Genomic DNA, 15,164 nt, shown 5'->3' with positions numbered 1-15,164 from the left:
TTTTTATTGAAATTAAAAAAAAACGTATGTACTAATATTTGTACATATTTACAATTATGAATCATCATTTCTTCTCGCAATTTTGGCATGCTCAATCTTTGCGACCTTCGTGGACTATCTTTATATGCACAAACAAGCTCGATTTGAGTCTAAATTTCTTCTAGCAATAGTTGCATGTAAAATCTATGCGACCTTCGTGGACATTCCTTTGGTGCTTTAACAAATCTCCTTTACTTACATATTTTTTCTCGCATTTGTCACATTTGTAATCTTTGCGACCTCCATGGATTGATTTTAGGTGCACGAAAAAATCAGCTTTTCGTCCAAATTTCTTCTCGCATTTGCCACATAAGTAATCTCTTCGTCATTCATGTACTGTTCTTTGGTACTTCAACAAATCTGATTTATTTCCAAATTTCTTCCCGCATCTATCACACGATTAATCTTTGCGACCTCCATGGATTGTTTTTAGGTGCACGAAAAAAGCAGCTTTTCGTCCAAATTTCTTCTCGCATTTGCCACATAAGTAATCTCTTCGTCATTCATGTACTGTTCTTTGGTACTTCAACAAATCTGATTTATTTCCAAATTTCTTCCCGCATCTATCACACGATTAATCTTTGCGACCTTCGTGTACTGTCTTGATGTGCACAAACAAGCTCGATTTTTGTCCAAATTTCTTTTCACAATAGTTGCATGTAAAATCTTTACGACCTTCATGAACTGTTTTTTGGTGGAGAAGCAAATACGATTTCCGTCCAAATTTTTTCTCGCACTTGTCGCATGCAAAATCTTTGCGATTTTCGTGTACTGACCTTTGGTGGGAAAGCAAAGTCGATTTTTGTCCAAATTTCATGTCGCACTTGTCGCATACGTAATCTTTCCGACCTTCATGTACTGTCTTTTGGTGCTTTAACAAATCTGCTTTGCTTACATATTTTTTCTCGCATTTGTCACATTTGTAATCTTTGCGACCTTGGTGAACTATCTTTTGATGGCAAAGCAAATTCGATTTGTGTCCAAATACCTTCCCGCAATTGTCGCATACGTAATCTTTCCGACCTTCATGGACTATTTTTTGGTGTCTAGTCAAATTACATTTTTTTCCAAATTTCTTCTCGCAATTGTCACAAACATAATCTTTACGGCCTTCGTGGACTATTTTTTGGTGTCTTATTAAATTGCTTTGATCCCCATATTTCTTTTCGCAATTGTCACATGCGTAATCTTTACGACCTTCGTGTACTGTCTTTTGGTGCCGAAACAAATCTATTTTTTGTGCAAATTTCTTCACGCAATTTTCGCATGCGTAATCCTTGCGACCTTCATGGACTGTCTTTTGGTGGTAGAGTAAATGCGATTTGTATCCAAATTTCTTCTCGCAAATATTACATGCAAAATCTTTTTCTCTTTCATGCACTGTATTTTGGTGCTTAATAAAATCTGGTGTTAATCCAAATTTCTTCTCGCGCTTATCACAAGTGAAATCTTTGCAACCCTCATGGACTGTTTTTATGTGCGCGAGCAAACTTCGTTTATTTCCGAATCTCTTCGCGCACCTTTCACATAAATAATCTTTAAAAATGTCGTGGAATATCTTATTGTGCTTGAGTAAAGTTGATTTATTCTCAAATTTTTTCGCGCACTTTTTGCACATCAAATCTTCGCGATCTTTATGAACTAATTTTTGGTGCGTAAACAAACTCGATTTTTTCACAAATTTCTTCTCGCACTGGTCGCATGCAAAATCGTTACGACTTTTGTGTACTGATATTTGGTGTCTACTCAAATGACTTCGGAACTCAAATTTCTTCTCACACTTGTTACATTCATAATTTTTTAGTTCATTGTGGATTGTGTCTCGGTGTATTATTAAGCTTGATTCTAGTAAAAATGTCTCTTGACAAAAATCACAAACGTGATGTTTGTCGTCAGAAAAAACAATTTCGTGTTCACTTAAGTTATCTTTCGAGACAACTTCTTCGAATTTCTTCTTCCTTTTATCCATTTTGTAGCCTAAATTGAACGATAGATTTTTGGTATTTATGGCTTGTTTCATCCGGAAGAACGTAATTCAAACTAATTCGTGCTCACTATAAACATAATCAGTGTGTCGAGGGACTTATGTCAAAACTGTTTTTGATCATATTGTTTACTCCAAGGTACTAATTTATCCGTTTATACATTGTTGTCATAACATTCGAAACAATTTAAAATTCTCGCATGGTGACGATTTCTTCAAGGAATTTTTTGACTTTTTAAAACCAAATACCCTCCAAAAAACCCGACTCACAACATCGAGATCACATAAAAAAATATATTTTGTAAATGGATTCATATGTACATATTAACAATAAAAATAAAAATACATTGTTAAAAATCCATCAATTAAATGCAGATTTAAAGTAAAATTAGATTTTAAAATTAAACAAACCAATGCTGAATTATATTGAAAATACATTCACATTAAGTTTTCGTTGGAATTAATGTTTTCATATTGGTTTAGCTTTTGGTTAATTTCTCAAAAACTTGAAAATTAAATCATAATCAAAGCCTGATTTTACCGCTAGGTGGCGAGTAACTTTATCTGTAAATCTGAGAATGGAAAAGTAAGATAAATGTATAACTCAAACTACGGTTTTGAAACTGTTGGTGTGGTTATTAAACTGTTGGTATTATGACCTCATGAATAATGTTATATAATATATCTGTTAATGTTATATATGTATCTGTTAATTCGGTATCAAATTCAAGTGAATAAATTTTGTATCAATTTGAAATTATGAACAGTGCTGTTTTTGTTCATTCAAATTTTTGATAAATTGCGAGCAATAACTTGAAAACACGTTGGAAAAGAATCATGATTCGTAAGGATTAAAAAACCATTACATCCCTAAATTTAAAACTTAAAAATTAAAACCTCGTCCTCCGTATCGGACAGCTAAATATCCTTGGAGTTTCAACCCGATTATCCAAGCGAGCATCGACGAGATACGCAGGGCTTAATTTAAAAAATGGAAACAAGCATGCAATCAAGAGTCGTTACATCGATTCTTGGATGGTACTTAATGAATTGTTGGGAGGAGACGCGCTCCTCGTGTATACACAAACAATATACACACACGTATATCTGTATGTATACAGATAAAACAGCAATCGTATACGCGGGTATATACACAGGAGAATTAAATGCACCCTTGGAAAAGACCTCTTATGCCGAGAGAGTACACAAGTGTGCGCTATATATAATCGAGAGCGAGTTAAGGCAAGTAACTTAGCTCTGGCGTGCAGAGATGGAACTTTGACACGCGCGCGAGCGCCTGCTCGAGTATTGGTTTCCAATTACCGGTAAAAGGGCTCGAAAATATCCTTGCGCTTGACAATTAAGATTTCAACCCCGTCCTATGTACGCGTGCACGATTGTGGGCTAATCGTTTGATACTGCGATCGTAATGAGCAACGACCAATATACAGTTCGAAGTAGCGCGGACATAGAGTAGTACCGGACACTATATCGCTCCATTAGCACGTACGTGGGTCAAAACAAAAAAAAAGACAAAGAAAACTCCAAGTCACCGCAGGAAGAAACCCATTTTTTTCGCGTGTATATACCAGCACGATACCGAGGTAAAGCACGTTTCGACGAAGTAAATTATGAGGTCCATGGACCCGCCGCCGTCTCCGACGTCGCGCGAGGATAAAAACGAGTATATACACGTATATACGGAGTCGAACCATACTCTGCGACTCTCTGGAGTATAGGAGCGGAGCAAGAGAGTAGTGAGGGATGAAGAGAGAGAGAGGCTGCAAGCTCGCGGCGACCCACTGACCCGCTCGATAACGCACGGCGCGGCGGCGGCGGCAGTAGCGGCGGCGGTGGAACTGCTACCACCCCCAGGTCACTGAACCTTCCTCTAAGCGTGGGAGGATGCGCGCTCGCGGTACCGTCGACTCCGCTCTGTGCTGCTGCACACTACTCTCGTATAGATGTATATATATATTTACGTGAATGTGTATGTGTGTGTGTATGCGCGCGCCCCGCCCCTCATCAATAGCTATATATACGTACACACTGGTACACGTGCAAAAGTGTGTGTGTGTGTGTGCGTGCTGTGGTGGTATACGTCACACTCGATAGCTATGATTTTTTTTTTTTCGACGATTACATTTTTTGGCAACCGATAAAAAGCCTCCATATATATTATATACGAGTGTGGCTGGTGCAGCTCCCTACTCTCGCCACCGCGCCTATATCCTCGCCCAGATTAAGCTCGTGTACTTTACCCGGAACATGAAAATGGACGTGTGTGTGTGTGTGTGTGTGTGTGTGTGCGAGCGGGCACGGATGCAATCGTATGATTTATCGCCCAGAGACAAGATTGCTCGCTCCATGTTTACCCGCTCGAGACGGAGAGAGTGAGAGCGAGAGATATGGAGAGAGATTGAGTTGTAGACAAGCTAATTTGTCGCGCGTGTGTATAGAGAGGAGGAGAGGTGTGAAAGCGCGACGTCGTTACTCGACGCATTGTTCGAATTCAATTTGATCATTTGGCCACATGTAGAGAGGCTAAATAAGCAACGCGCGCGCCGGAGCCTGCTTTGAATATCAATGCGTCGAGTATACAATGCGGAAAATATTTCAGCGACGAGCGCAGTCGCGTTTGTTTGTTTACATACATAGTGTACCGCGCGGCTGCCGCTGCCATGTAGCTCGAGTCCTCTTCAAAATTGTGGATCTTTTACCGATAAATTGCGCGACGCTGCGCTACACTCGATACGGCCCATAAATATCAAATTCTCCAAATGTCTCGAGGATATGATCGATATAATTGAATTTCCATGGGGGAGAAAAGCGTAATACGGACGATACGCGCGCGCGGATAAATTAGTTAAAGCTGACACTGTTGTAGGCTGGCAGTGCAGTAACCGCGTGCAAAAGAGTAATGGATCAACGGGGGGTCGGCTTTGCGGAGAGGGAAGAGGAGGAGGCGGCTAGAAATGAGACACTTTCCCCCCAGCGATGTTGCCGCTGGCGAATAGCCTACAGAAAGAGAGGACGCCTATATAGGACTCAATCTGACCGCGATCTAGCGGTGCTCGGCCGCAGAGATGGTTTCCGTTGATGAGAGAAGACTAGTAGTGGCTCGACCGTGTATACCACGATATACCTATGTATCTAAAAAATATGGTCTTCGCGGATGTATCGAGCTTGCGCGCCCGCGCCCGAGAGCTTGCAGCTACCTCGGAATTGCATCTCGCTGTCCTAGTTCATGAATTTTTCTTCTCCCTTCTTTGGTGCACATTGAAAAATTTGTTCAAAGTATCGATTGGCCGTGTCGTCGACGTCGTCGCTTAATTAATATTGCCAATCCTTTGCTTGCTTCCAGCAACTTTTTCTCTTTCTCCTCGTCCCCTCATCGAACAAAATTTATTGAAAATTAATGATAATCGTGAAAGTTGCGCGCGGAGCTTGAAAAACTTTTGCCGAGTTTTCGTATCGAACGCCAATTCGGTACCGGGCGTATAATAATATTTGAAGCGAAGAAATCACATTCCAGTCGAAAGGAATGCCCGTATAATGCGTCGACGACAAAAATGAACGAAAAAAATGTTGTCAATAGCATTAGCGAAGAAGAAAATATTTGTGCTGAGGCAGGGAAGACTGATTTTTTTAAATCAGTATTTATTTTCCAAGTTTACTTTATGTATTTTCTTTTTTGTTTGTCAACGTGAATCGCTGTTATCATCAGGCAATCTTTACACCCCTCTCGAAATTCGCGATCTGCTTCAATACGCAGAGTACTTCAACAACTTCTAGACTTCAACTTCTCTCTCTCCATCTCTCTCAAGAGATACGATATATCGAGATCGCGACGTCGATCTACATAGCGTGTGCAATCACAGCTAATCATCGCACTCTCGCAATAATTTTCCAATTTTAGAGCGGGTAAAAAAATTTTCCCAATATTGGCTTATTATCCCCGCGTATCACCTTTCTGCAACAGTGAACAACATTAATACATGTACCACTTCTATGTGTGTATATTAAACGACGTGCTGCTGCGCTGCTCAATGTCGGCGCTGCAACACACGCACGCATTTCACTGTACGCCGAATATTGATTATTCGCGCGACGAAAAGAGAGAGAGAGAGAGAGAGAGAGGGTAGGGGGTGTCGGCGGCAGCGGCAGCGAAGGCGTCAGTGCTGCCACTGAGCTGCGCGTCTACGAACTATGGGGGGGCTACAACACGCATATCTCCCTACTAGGCACCCCCCCCCCCCCCCCNNNCCCCCCCCCCCCCCCCTGGTGCGGACAAAAGCGACTGTACTTGTGTGTTATAGTGGGTACGGGGTTGAAAGTTCGATGCATGTACTTTTGTACGTAATTCGATTTTTGAGCCGGGGGAGTTGGCGCTTAAAGATCGCGACAGCAGTTGAATATACGAATACGAACGAAAAAGATCTCGCTCTTACATAAATAAATAAATAAAATAAAGAAAGAAACATCGTTGATAGCGAGTGAAAAATATTTTTCCTCGTTATATAGCTGGGTAAGATTAACACCGCTGCTGAATTTTACTTTTCAACACCTTTTCATTTGCGGGCCGAACATACACACACTCGTTAAATACATACGGAACAAAGTTGCTCTCGGCTCCTATATAATCGTACAGGCGCATGCAAAACAAACTTTCGCGAGAAGTTCGTTTGTTTCCTGCACCTATACACTATATGCTATATAGTTTTGTTCCACGGCTCCATACACACATAATAAACACACGTTATTTAAAGCGCATCGAGTCGCACGCCAGGTCTTGCATGGGAGCCCGGAGCGTGCGACTCTTTAAGCATGAAACTTAATGCAGCGTGAAAATAATTATTGTCCTCCTCCGCGCGACTGCTACGGCTGAGGCCTGTGACGGCGACGACGTGTATTTTGTATGGGTATATAAAAAAATGAAGATAAAAAAAAGATCCCCCCGCGGGCTTGTGTAATACACCGTATCAGCTCTCGAAAAACCTCGTCTTACACGAACCGAAGACACACTGCGCGCGATGATAATAGGGTTTCTTAACGCAGAGGAGAGGATACGACCACGATATAATATTATATTTGTTGCGACTCAGCAGATCTCAATTTAACATTGATAAAACTACTGTATGCATTATATACGTTGTATACGACGGGCTGCGCTTGACAGTTCGTCGACCCTTTGTTCGATACGTATATATACTTTTTCTCTGTCTTCTACGTTTTTTTCTTACTAAGCTTCGACCAACTGTTGGTTAACGACTTTTTGAACGTATATATATAGCGAGAGCCGAAGCTATTGTTCTTTTAAAGCTAATACCACCTTCGAGACGTCGTTGTCGTCGTCGTCGTCGGTGGCTACGACGACGGACCTCGAGAGATGAAGTGCAAATCGTTTCGTCGATATGTTAGGTATACGTATATATACTTGGGCCAGGCTTACTTGGGTTACTTGGCTGCAGTAACAGTTCAAACATCGTCGTCCACCGATTTCTTTTCATAATAAATGATTCGAAGAATTCATTCGCATTGTCGCGACTATAAAGGTGAACGTAAATTATCTTGACCGAACTCAAGGTTCGTTGAGCATTATGCATATTATAATAAAGTATTCATGCTAACTATATTAAATTATGATTTAATGATATTTTAATTATTCAAATGGAGTTAAAAATGTATATTTGATTATCAAAATTGATGCTGAAATGGTTGAAAAAAGTTAAACGTACACCTAGTAGTATATCATAATAATGGGTAGTGCTTTTCACTCGGTAAATGCTCTACCATCGATAAAAAGTTTCGAGGAAAGCCAACGCTACACACACATCAAGTCGATGGCAATTACTGCGATGGATCAATCTCGTCTCTCCTCTATATGCTGTAGGCTTGATATGCGCGGCAGCATATCGCGCTTGCATTGAGCCACCGCAGTAAATCAAACTTCTAAAGATTCATGAGCGAGTAATCTACCGTCGGTACACAGCATCCTCTCTGCTGCTCTCGTCTATATCTCGACGGGTAGTAGATACACCCGCTCTCTCTTACTCTCTTGGCTCTAGCTTGGATTATCGATTTTATATACTTCAGCACATAAAATGACGATCGCCGGGGGATAAATTGGGGATGATTTTTTCTTTATTATCATCGTATATCGACGCAATATTGTGAATGTTTTTATTTGTAAAATATCGAAAAAATAATCAACGACAATGATAATAAACGTGATGGATACTCACTTTGCATTTTTTGGTACATTGCTGTTTCTCCGTGCCAAATGCATTGGCACGAGCGAGAGATGCTGATTGTTGGAGTTCTGAGGCACGAGCGGCTGCCTGGCGTGCGCCGGCGACGTGTGTGATCCGTAGCCGTCCGAATTCAACTGCGTGGAACGAAACGAGAAAAAAGAGTATGAGCGTGAATTTATGTGTACGTTACAGTGGTATAAATTACACACGCGTTGGAGCCAAAAAGTTTTTTTTTGCCCTTTTTTATTTATTTTTTTCGTATTTTTTCTTTTACTGCCTTAATGGAAATGTATACGTCGTTAGGTAACTTTCGGGGAATTGTGAATTTTTCGCGATATTTCGTTAAATTAGAGTTAATCCGCGAGTTGCGCAAAAATATTACACGGGTATTACGTAATGAAAGCCCGAAAGTGCAGCTGCAGGGGGTGGTGGTGTACGTACACGTAGTTTAATATAAAAAAGTGAAGCGACCCGTATAAATGTATTAGAAGATTGAAGTTTGAAAAAAGAAAGAGAGAGAAAAAGACAGACACACACACACATGTACACACAGGACACGCGTCTCCGTGCATAAGCATTTTTATGAATTTATGAATTCGCAAGCGCATCGGCGAGTCGAAAGTTTTCAAGTTATTTGAATACGAGGCGACTTTACTTTGTAAATGTGTATACTAAATGGGCACCAGTCGGAGCTAGAAAGAGAGAGAAGTTGAACAAAATGCAGAAGCTCAAAACGTATTTTAAAAGATAAAAGGTGTGCCGTTTTCATTCAATTATGTAACATCCCAGTAAAGAGACGTTTACTAAAATTTTCATACACCGTGTGCGTGAAAAAAGTGAAAAAATAAATAAATAAATTCAAACTACTCTCTCTCTCTCTCTCTTTTCCAACGGTAGCAATGACAAAAGCTATATAGATAAATCCACGCTCAAACACACCCGGGCTTTCTTTAAGAGGCGTGTACTATCGCACACACGTCCTTTTCCGCATACCCGAGAGATAAGCGTATACGTGGGCAGTTTTTTCGACGTTCTCGAGATCGTATGCGCGACGTAGTCCGCCCTTTTGTCTCCCGGTAGTAGAAAGATATAACGCTGTTCTCAATATATCAAGAGGTGCGGTAGCACCTAGCCGGCAAAGTATAAAAAAAAATTATAAAAAAATAATTTTAAAAAAAAAATTTATTTAAAAAGAAAAAATTTGTTAGAATTTGAAAAAAAAATCGTATATATGCAGAGGAAAAACTGCAGCGCGTGTCCGTTTTTTTCCTCCCAGTCTTCTTTCCCTCGAGTGGACTCTGGGTATCGACGCGTTATATTGCTCACACGTACAAACGCGGAACTCTTCTATCTCTCGTCTGTCTGAGATATACATATTTGCGCGCGGAGCTCGATTTACAAAAGATTCGATTTCAAATTTATACTAATATAATATAATATTATATAATGAAAAAAAGTATTGCGTCGCTTCAAGGATGACGTGCGGAGACGACCTTTTCTAAATGACTTCTCACGATAATTACACGTGATAAATGTTTTGCTTAACTCATAATTAAACTTCTCGAGTGAGAGATTCTCACTTGTAAACAAACAAGAGCATGCTCGAGTTCCTTCGTATACTTAAGATATACTTTTTTATTTAGAAAATGCGCATGTATACATTCGTACAATTGAATGGTAGCCTGCGACAAAATTTTCCAAACTCACGTCAGTTCGTCTCTATACGATATGTGCACGCACGAACGGTTTAGTTTATGCACATGCGTAGAAACAATGATAACAATAAGATGGTAAGCGCGCGCGGCTATGGGCTGCAGTCGAAGCACGTGCCCATTCGTTAACGCGTCTGCTGCGGCATGCGCTACGACGACGACTCGCGAGTGCGAGCGTATAATATAATATTATTCAAGGTGTGCGTTTTTCACGAGAGAGAACTCGTTTCTCCGTGCGATATATTATATGCACTCTCACATTAGGAACTCGATCTACTCTCGTCTCGCACACATACACAGACGCGCATTGACACATAGAGTCCGTAGCGTGTGCGCGAGCGCGAGCTGGCGTGACGTTTATATAGCTGCAGTTGTACGCGCGAGTTCCTTTGACACGCATATTACGTCCCGTTATTATATACACACATAAACACTCGTGGCAGACACAGTCTAGGCACACACACACACACACACACATACGCATATCCATTACATACTTGTATAGGTACGCGTGTACTTATACATACGAGTCGAAAGATTTTCTCGATTTGTCACCGGAGCGTATCGTAGCTTCTCTTTCTATCTCACTCTCTTTCTTTTTCTCCTGCAAGTTAATTGATGCTCTGCTTTCTGCAATCACAGACGGTGCGTGACACGCTTGCGTCTTATATGGGCATATATTACGTTTTTTCTCGTACCTACGTACGTGCACCGACTGCCGCCGCTCTGTTTTTTTCTTTCGTTTTTGTTGCTGTCCTAGTCAAGGGGATAATTACTCATTCGAACGGATTTCTATATTTACGTACTATACACGAGAGTATTTACAGGTAGCTCTCGCGTGACAGCTGCTCCTGCGAAATCGGCATCGTTTATGCCGTTAATTGAATGGAAGTTTGTGTTATTTCATTATAATATTAGTTAATGATTTCGTGGATTATTTCTCTCTTTTATATCATCTCTCGTTATCGATCGGACTTGTCGTAGACGTAGATTTAATTTTTTTTTTTTTACTATCATTAATAATTAATATTATAAATAATGTAAATGTGTGGCGTGTTGCGTGTAAGTAAATCGACGATGAAGATGATGTTTGTTAAGACGGCGTCTCTCTCTTATTGTTTGTGTATACCTTGACGACGGTACCGATGAGCGAGTCGGGCGGCATTTCCGGCGGCTCGGGTATTCCACCCGGTCCGTTACTGTTGGCTTTGACGGAATTCTTGCGACTATTGTTTTGCATGGCGGCTGTCGCCGAGGCGATACTGGAGCTGTCTTTATTGTTGGCGAGCGTCGTGACGTTGGCCGTCGTCGTCTCGTTGTCGAGGCTGTCGTTCGGCGTTGGCTGCGACAGCAGGCGCTCCTTCATCTCGCTCAGATACGGGCAGCGCTGCATCTCCGCGCTTGGCTCGCGACGCGACACGACGCGGAATCCCTTGCTGCGATCTGTGAAGAGAAAAACAGGCGAAATTTGCTTTTTGTTTGTTTTGTTTCTCTGGCTTACTGCGGGGTTCGGTAATGACGTTTAATTACACACACACATACGCACACAGTCACTCATATAATACACGCTTCAATGTGTTTTGGAGTACATAGTTAGGTATTATTCACAGTTGTTTTAGCAGGTTCTGTTTTCATACGAAACATGAGTGCAGCGGATTTAGTATGGTACATCAGGAGTAAGGAAAGGATTAGTCAAGAAGGATAAACAAGAAATGACGTTTCAGAAGTCTAGTGAATAGTTCTTCAGAAAAATAATTACAACTTTTGTTAACAATCAATTGAAAATCTCTTCAGACGGCTATCGTAACCCAAAATCTGAACTTGCTTCGAAAATTAGATATACCTGGAAGTGAAAATACTTCCAGTGCAGAGCGCAACGTCGGTTGACCCAATTACCAATTCGGACACGGCATTGAGCGTCTGACCAAACTTATCCGTAACTACTGAATCGAATGAATCTGTACGATCTCAAATATATACGATCATCACTTGTTGCATATTTTTAATAAGCCATCGATCCATCACCTACTTACACGCTCGATCTAACACAATCGATGACGACGACGACGACCGGCAACGATGAGACTGACTGCTCGCGGACGTTTATATTACTGCAGGCCACCAATAACAATAACAAAATAACAATCATAAGCCTTCGAAGTTATTGGCCCGTACGACGCATTACGCATAATGTAATCTTAGATTCGCGGAACTCTAATGCGTGCACTCGCTTATAGGTAGGTGGTATTATGCTTAACAGTCGACTAGCCGTGCCACGCGCGCGCGGAAGTGCAAATTGTGTGCGGCGCAGCAGTCATTGGCGGCTTGTAACCGATGGATCGTGTTCGCGCGACGGAATTCAGCCGCGCACTGAACGTTTTCGTCCCGTAACGAAGGATTTTTATATTCATTATTGTTAATATCAACGGTCGTCACAATGGGCTCGACGAAATATCGAGCGTGTTTCAATTTTGTAAAATGGTGACATCGATCAACGGGGCAACAACAACAACAATAGCGGTGCAACACATGTTGGCCGAGCATTTGACAAGCTTCCTCGTTACGGAAAGTAGGTGTTCCGGATATTGCTGCGGGCATGACAATATTAACGAACTGGGCCACATATTGGCCGTTATCTTCATAGAAATGAAAAAAAAAAAGGCAGAAAAGAGTACGTTTTTCATAGTGGATGCGCGACGAAACATATGCTCGAATAGTTTTTGTCATTCTAGGGTCGTTATTGGGCGATCGATTAAAATGGAATCTTTCAAAAGATGGCAAAAGACGAAAGACCTCAACTGTCTCAAATTGGCGGGAAAATGCGCAAAGGTCGTGGCAGTAAAAGTCACAACACAAATACGCAGACAAAAACAGCCCGTAAAGATAAAATGTCAACAGAGTATAAAGAGAAAGTTCGAAACGGAGACAACAGGAGAACATGCATACTGTATCGTTTGTCGCTGGACAACCAGGAGCGAAACCACGCCTTGACACGGCTGCGTGAATTCGGCGTCGACGCCGGCACAATGCGCGAGGAACCACCGCCGCCGCGGCTGCCGTAGACGCCGGCCGGCCTCGTCGTGGGCGACAACATCCTCGGCGCCGTCGCAGTGCAGACCCTGCCCGTCGCACCAACACCACCACCACCAGCACCGCGACGACTCATGTTATTTTCACTCGTATTATTATACTTATGCACACATGTAAAAAATGACACGCATGTCTGCGCAGAGGGTTCACGTATAAAAAGGCGCGCACACTCGCGGTACTATCGAACGCACTTTTTGAAAACGCAAAAAATTCGACACTATTCGACGACCGTTTACACAGGATATCACGCAAGTGCGAGAGAAAACGCGCGGGCTTATACGCGCGCCTCGCGAACTGGCTATAACGCACTGGGCGATGCGGCTAGTCTCGCGTGTGCTCGGGCTTGCGTTATGTATACTATACTACTGCAGCAGCAGCAGCAGCTCGCCGCGCGCGTCCCGTGTGTAAGTGTGTGTGTATGTTTATGCGGGCAATAACACTGCACACTGACGGACGACCAAGACGTGTGCTATATATATGTGTGCTGCACACGAGTGTAAGAGTTTCTTTCGCGCGCTCCGAACTCTACCTACTACCACTACTCAGAAGTCAGAGTCGTGTCTAGGCTAAGGAGTCGGCTTACGTTGCAAGAAGATCGAGAGATCGACGCGTGTGTTCGCGGTGTGTGTGTACGTGAGTGTGTTTGTGTTTGTGCGAAATGTGTATGCAGTCTTCTACGTGGCTGCGTATTTTTTTGTCTTAAAAAAGAGATGGTGCAGTGCGACACGGTGAATTCTCGTATTTTACGACCGATCGATGCGATAATACGTGTGTATATGGAGTTATGAGGAGTTTTTCTTCGTTTACGGCTGTAATAAGCGTCTTCTCCCCTGTCTGTGAAGACTCCACCGCACTGATACGTCTTCCTGTCGCGAGCTTACGATAATCACTCTCTCCTCGCGGACGGAAGAAATTCGTAATTTCTATATATTTGCTAGGTAAACGTTATCGGTCGTTATTCAGGATTCGATTACTGGCGTTATACGTGAAATATTCTAATTTCAACCGGTCGATTAGAACGTGATTTGAATTCGTCGACGGTTAAGATATAACGCATCGCGCTAAACAGTTCGAACTTTGGTTTAGCTTACGTGGATGACAGTTAGAAACTCAATCGCGTTTTTGTTCAAATTTATTAGTTTAAAAGTTTTAATTCAAACAATAACTGTATATGAAAGATCGATCTTACCATAATTGCTTGATAATGTTCGTTGACACAAAATCAATAAATTCTCGAGTCTATATAGACTTGAAAAAAATCTCCGGAGCTGGGAGCACAACGTGAACGATCAACAATGCCGATTCGAAAAAATAACCGTTGACACCTGTAATTCGTTTCGCCAACAACACAGTCACTTTAACAGTATAACTCTTGTATTTGCTCCACGCGAATAGTTTTTCTCAACTGTCCATTCGTATTCAATCGTCTAATCGTTCTGTAAATACTTTCGAAAGACAAAAAAAAAACGGTAGCTCCGAAGCAACGTGCGTGGAAAGCGATGGAAGACGTATTAGTATATGTGAAACGATCGTCGTCAAGCCGTCGTCGTCGCGTGTGTGGTGGTATAAAAACAAACGACGACGTCTCGCAAGAAGTCGTCGGCATTATATGCGGAAGAAGCATAAATCGAAGGTGCAGCACATGTGCAGTTAGTATGTGTAGAAGAGGATCGAGCGCCGCAGCTGCTGCCAACAAGGTAGGGAAAACGAGATGGAGTTTTTCGCCGCGAGGCGGCGCCTCGCGCCAGTGCAGTTGTGCAATGTAGTTCGAGCCGGCATCGTATGGATGTCGCTGGCGACGCGATAACTCGCCACCGATGCAGTTTTAAAATGTTTCGCTATTGCTGATTTCGCTATTGTATATTTATTTATTTATTAAAAAATATTAAAAATAAGATAAATCCGTTTATCAATCTTGAGACTCGATAGATTATTTTGAATCATTTGCTTCGGTATAGCAACGTAAAGCAATTGCCTCGGCAATGAAAAACACTCCAATTTCATTTTCTTACGCCCGGTAACCAACTCACTGCAACTGCAAACATTATCCAGAATGAAAAATGAAAAAAAAGCGTATTGAAGAAG

At 41.9% G+C, this 15,164-nt stretch overlaps 1 protein-coding gene across 1 annotated transcript in view; it reads right to left on the bottom strand.

Annotated features, from left to right (window-relative positions):
- LOC106656904 overlaps positions 1–15,164 on the bottom strand; it is a 56,503-nt gene that overhangs the window by 28,914 nt on the left and 12,425 nt on the right. Inside the window, exons 3-4 of the mRNA XM_014378091.2 lie at positions 11,119–11,432; positions 8,269–8,411 (exon numbers count right to left, since the gene is read on the bottom strand). Coding sequence (XP_014233577.2) covers positions 8,269–8,411; positions 11,119–11,432 — 457 coding nt within the window. The remainder of the gene's footprint in view (positions 1–8,268; positions 8,412–11,118; positions 11,433–15,164) is intronic.

The sequence above is a fragment of the Trichogramma pretiosum genome, unplaced genomic scaffold (assembly GCF_000599845.2).
Source record: "Trichogramma pretiosum strain Unisexual culture from Peru unplaced genomic scaffold, Tpre_2.0 scaffold1, whole genome shotgun sequence".
In the NCBI taxonomy this organism is placed as follows: Eukaryota; Metazoa; Arthropoda; class Insecta; order Hymenoptera; family Trichogrammatidae; genus Trichogramma; species Trichogramma pretiosum.
The sequence above is the reverse complement of the archived record's forward strand: the minus strand, read 5'-3'. Positions and strand labels throughout refer to the sequence as shown.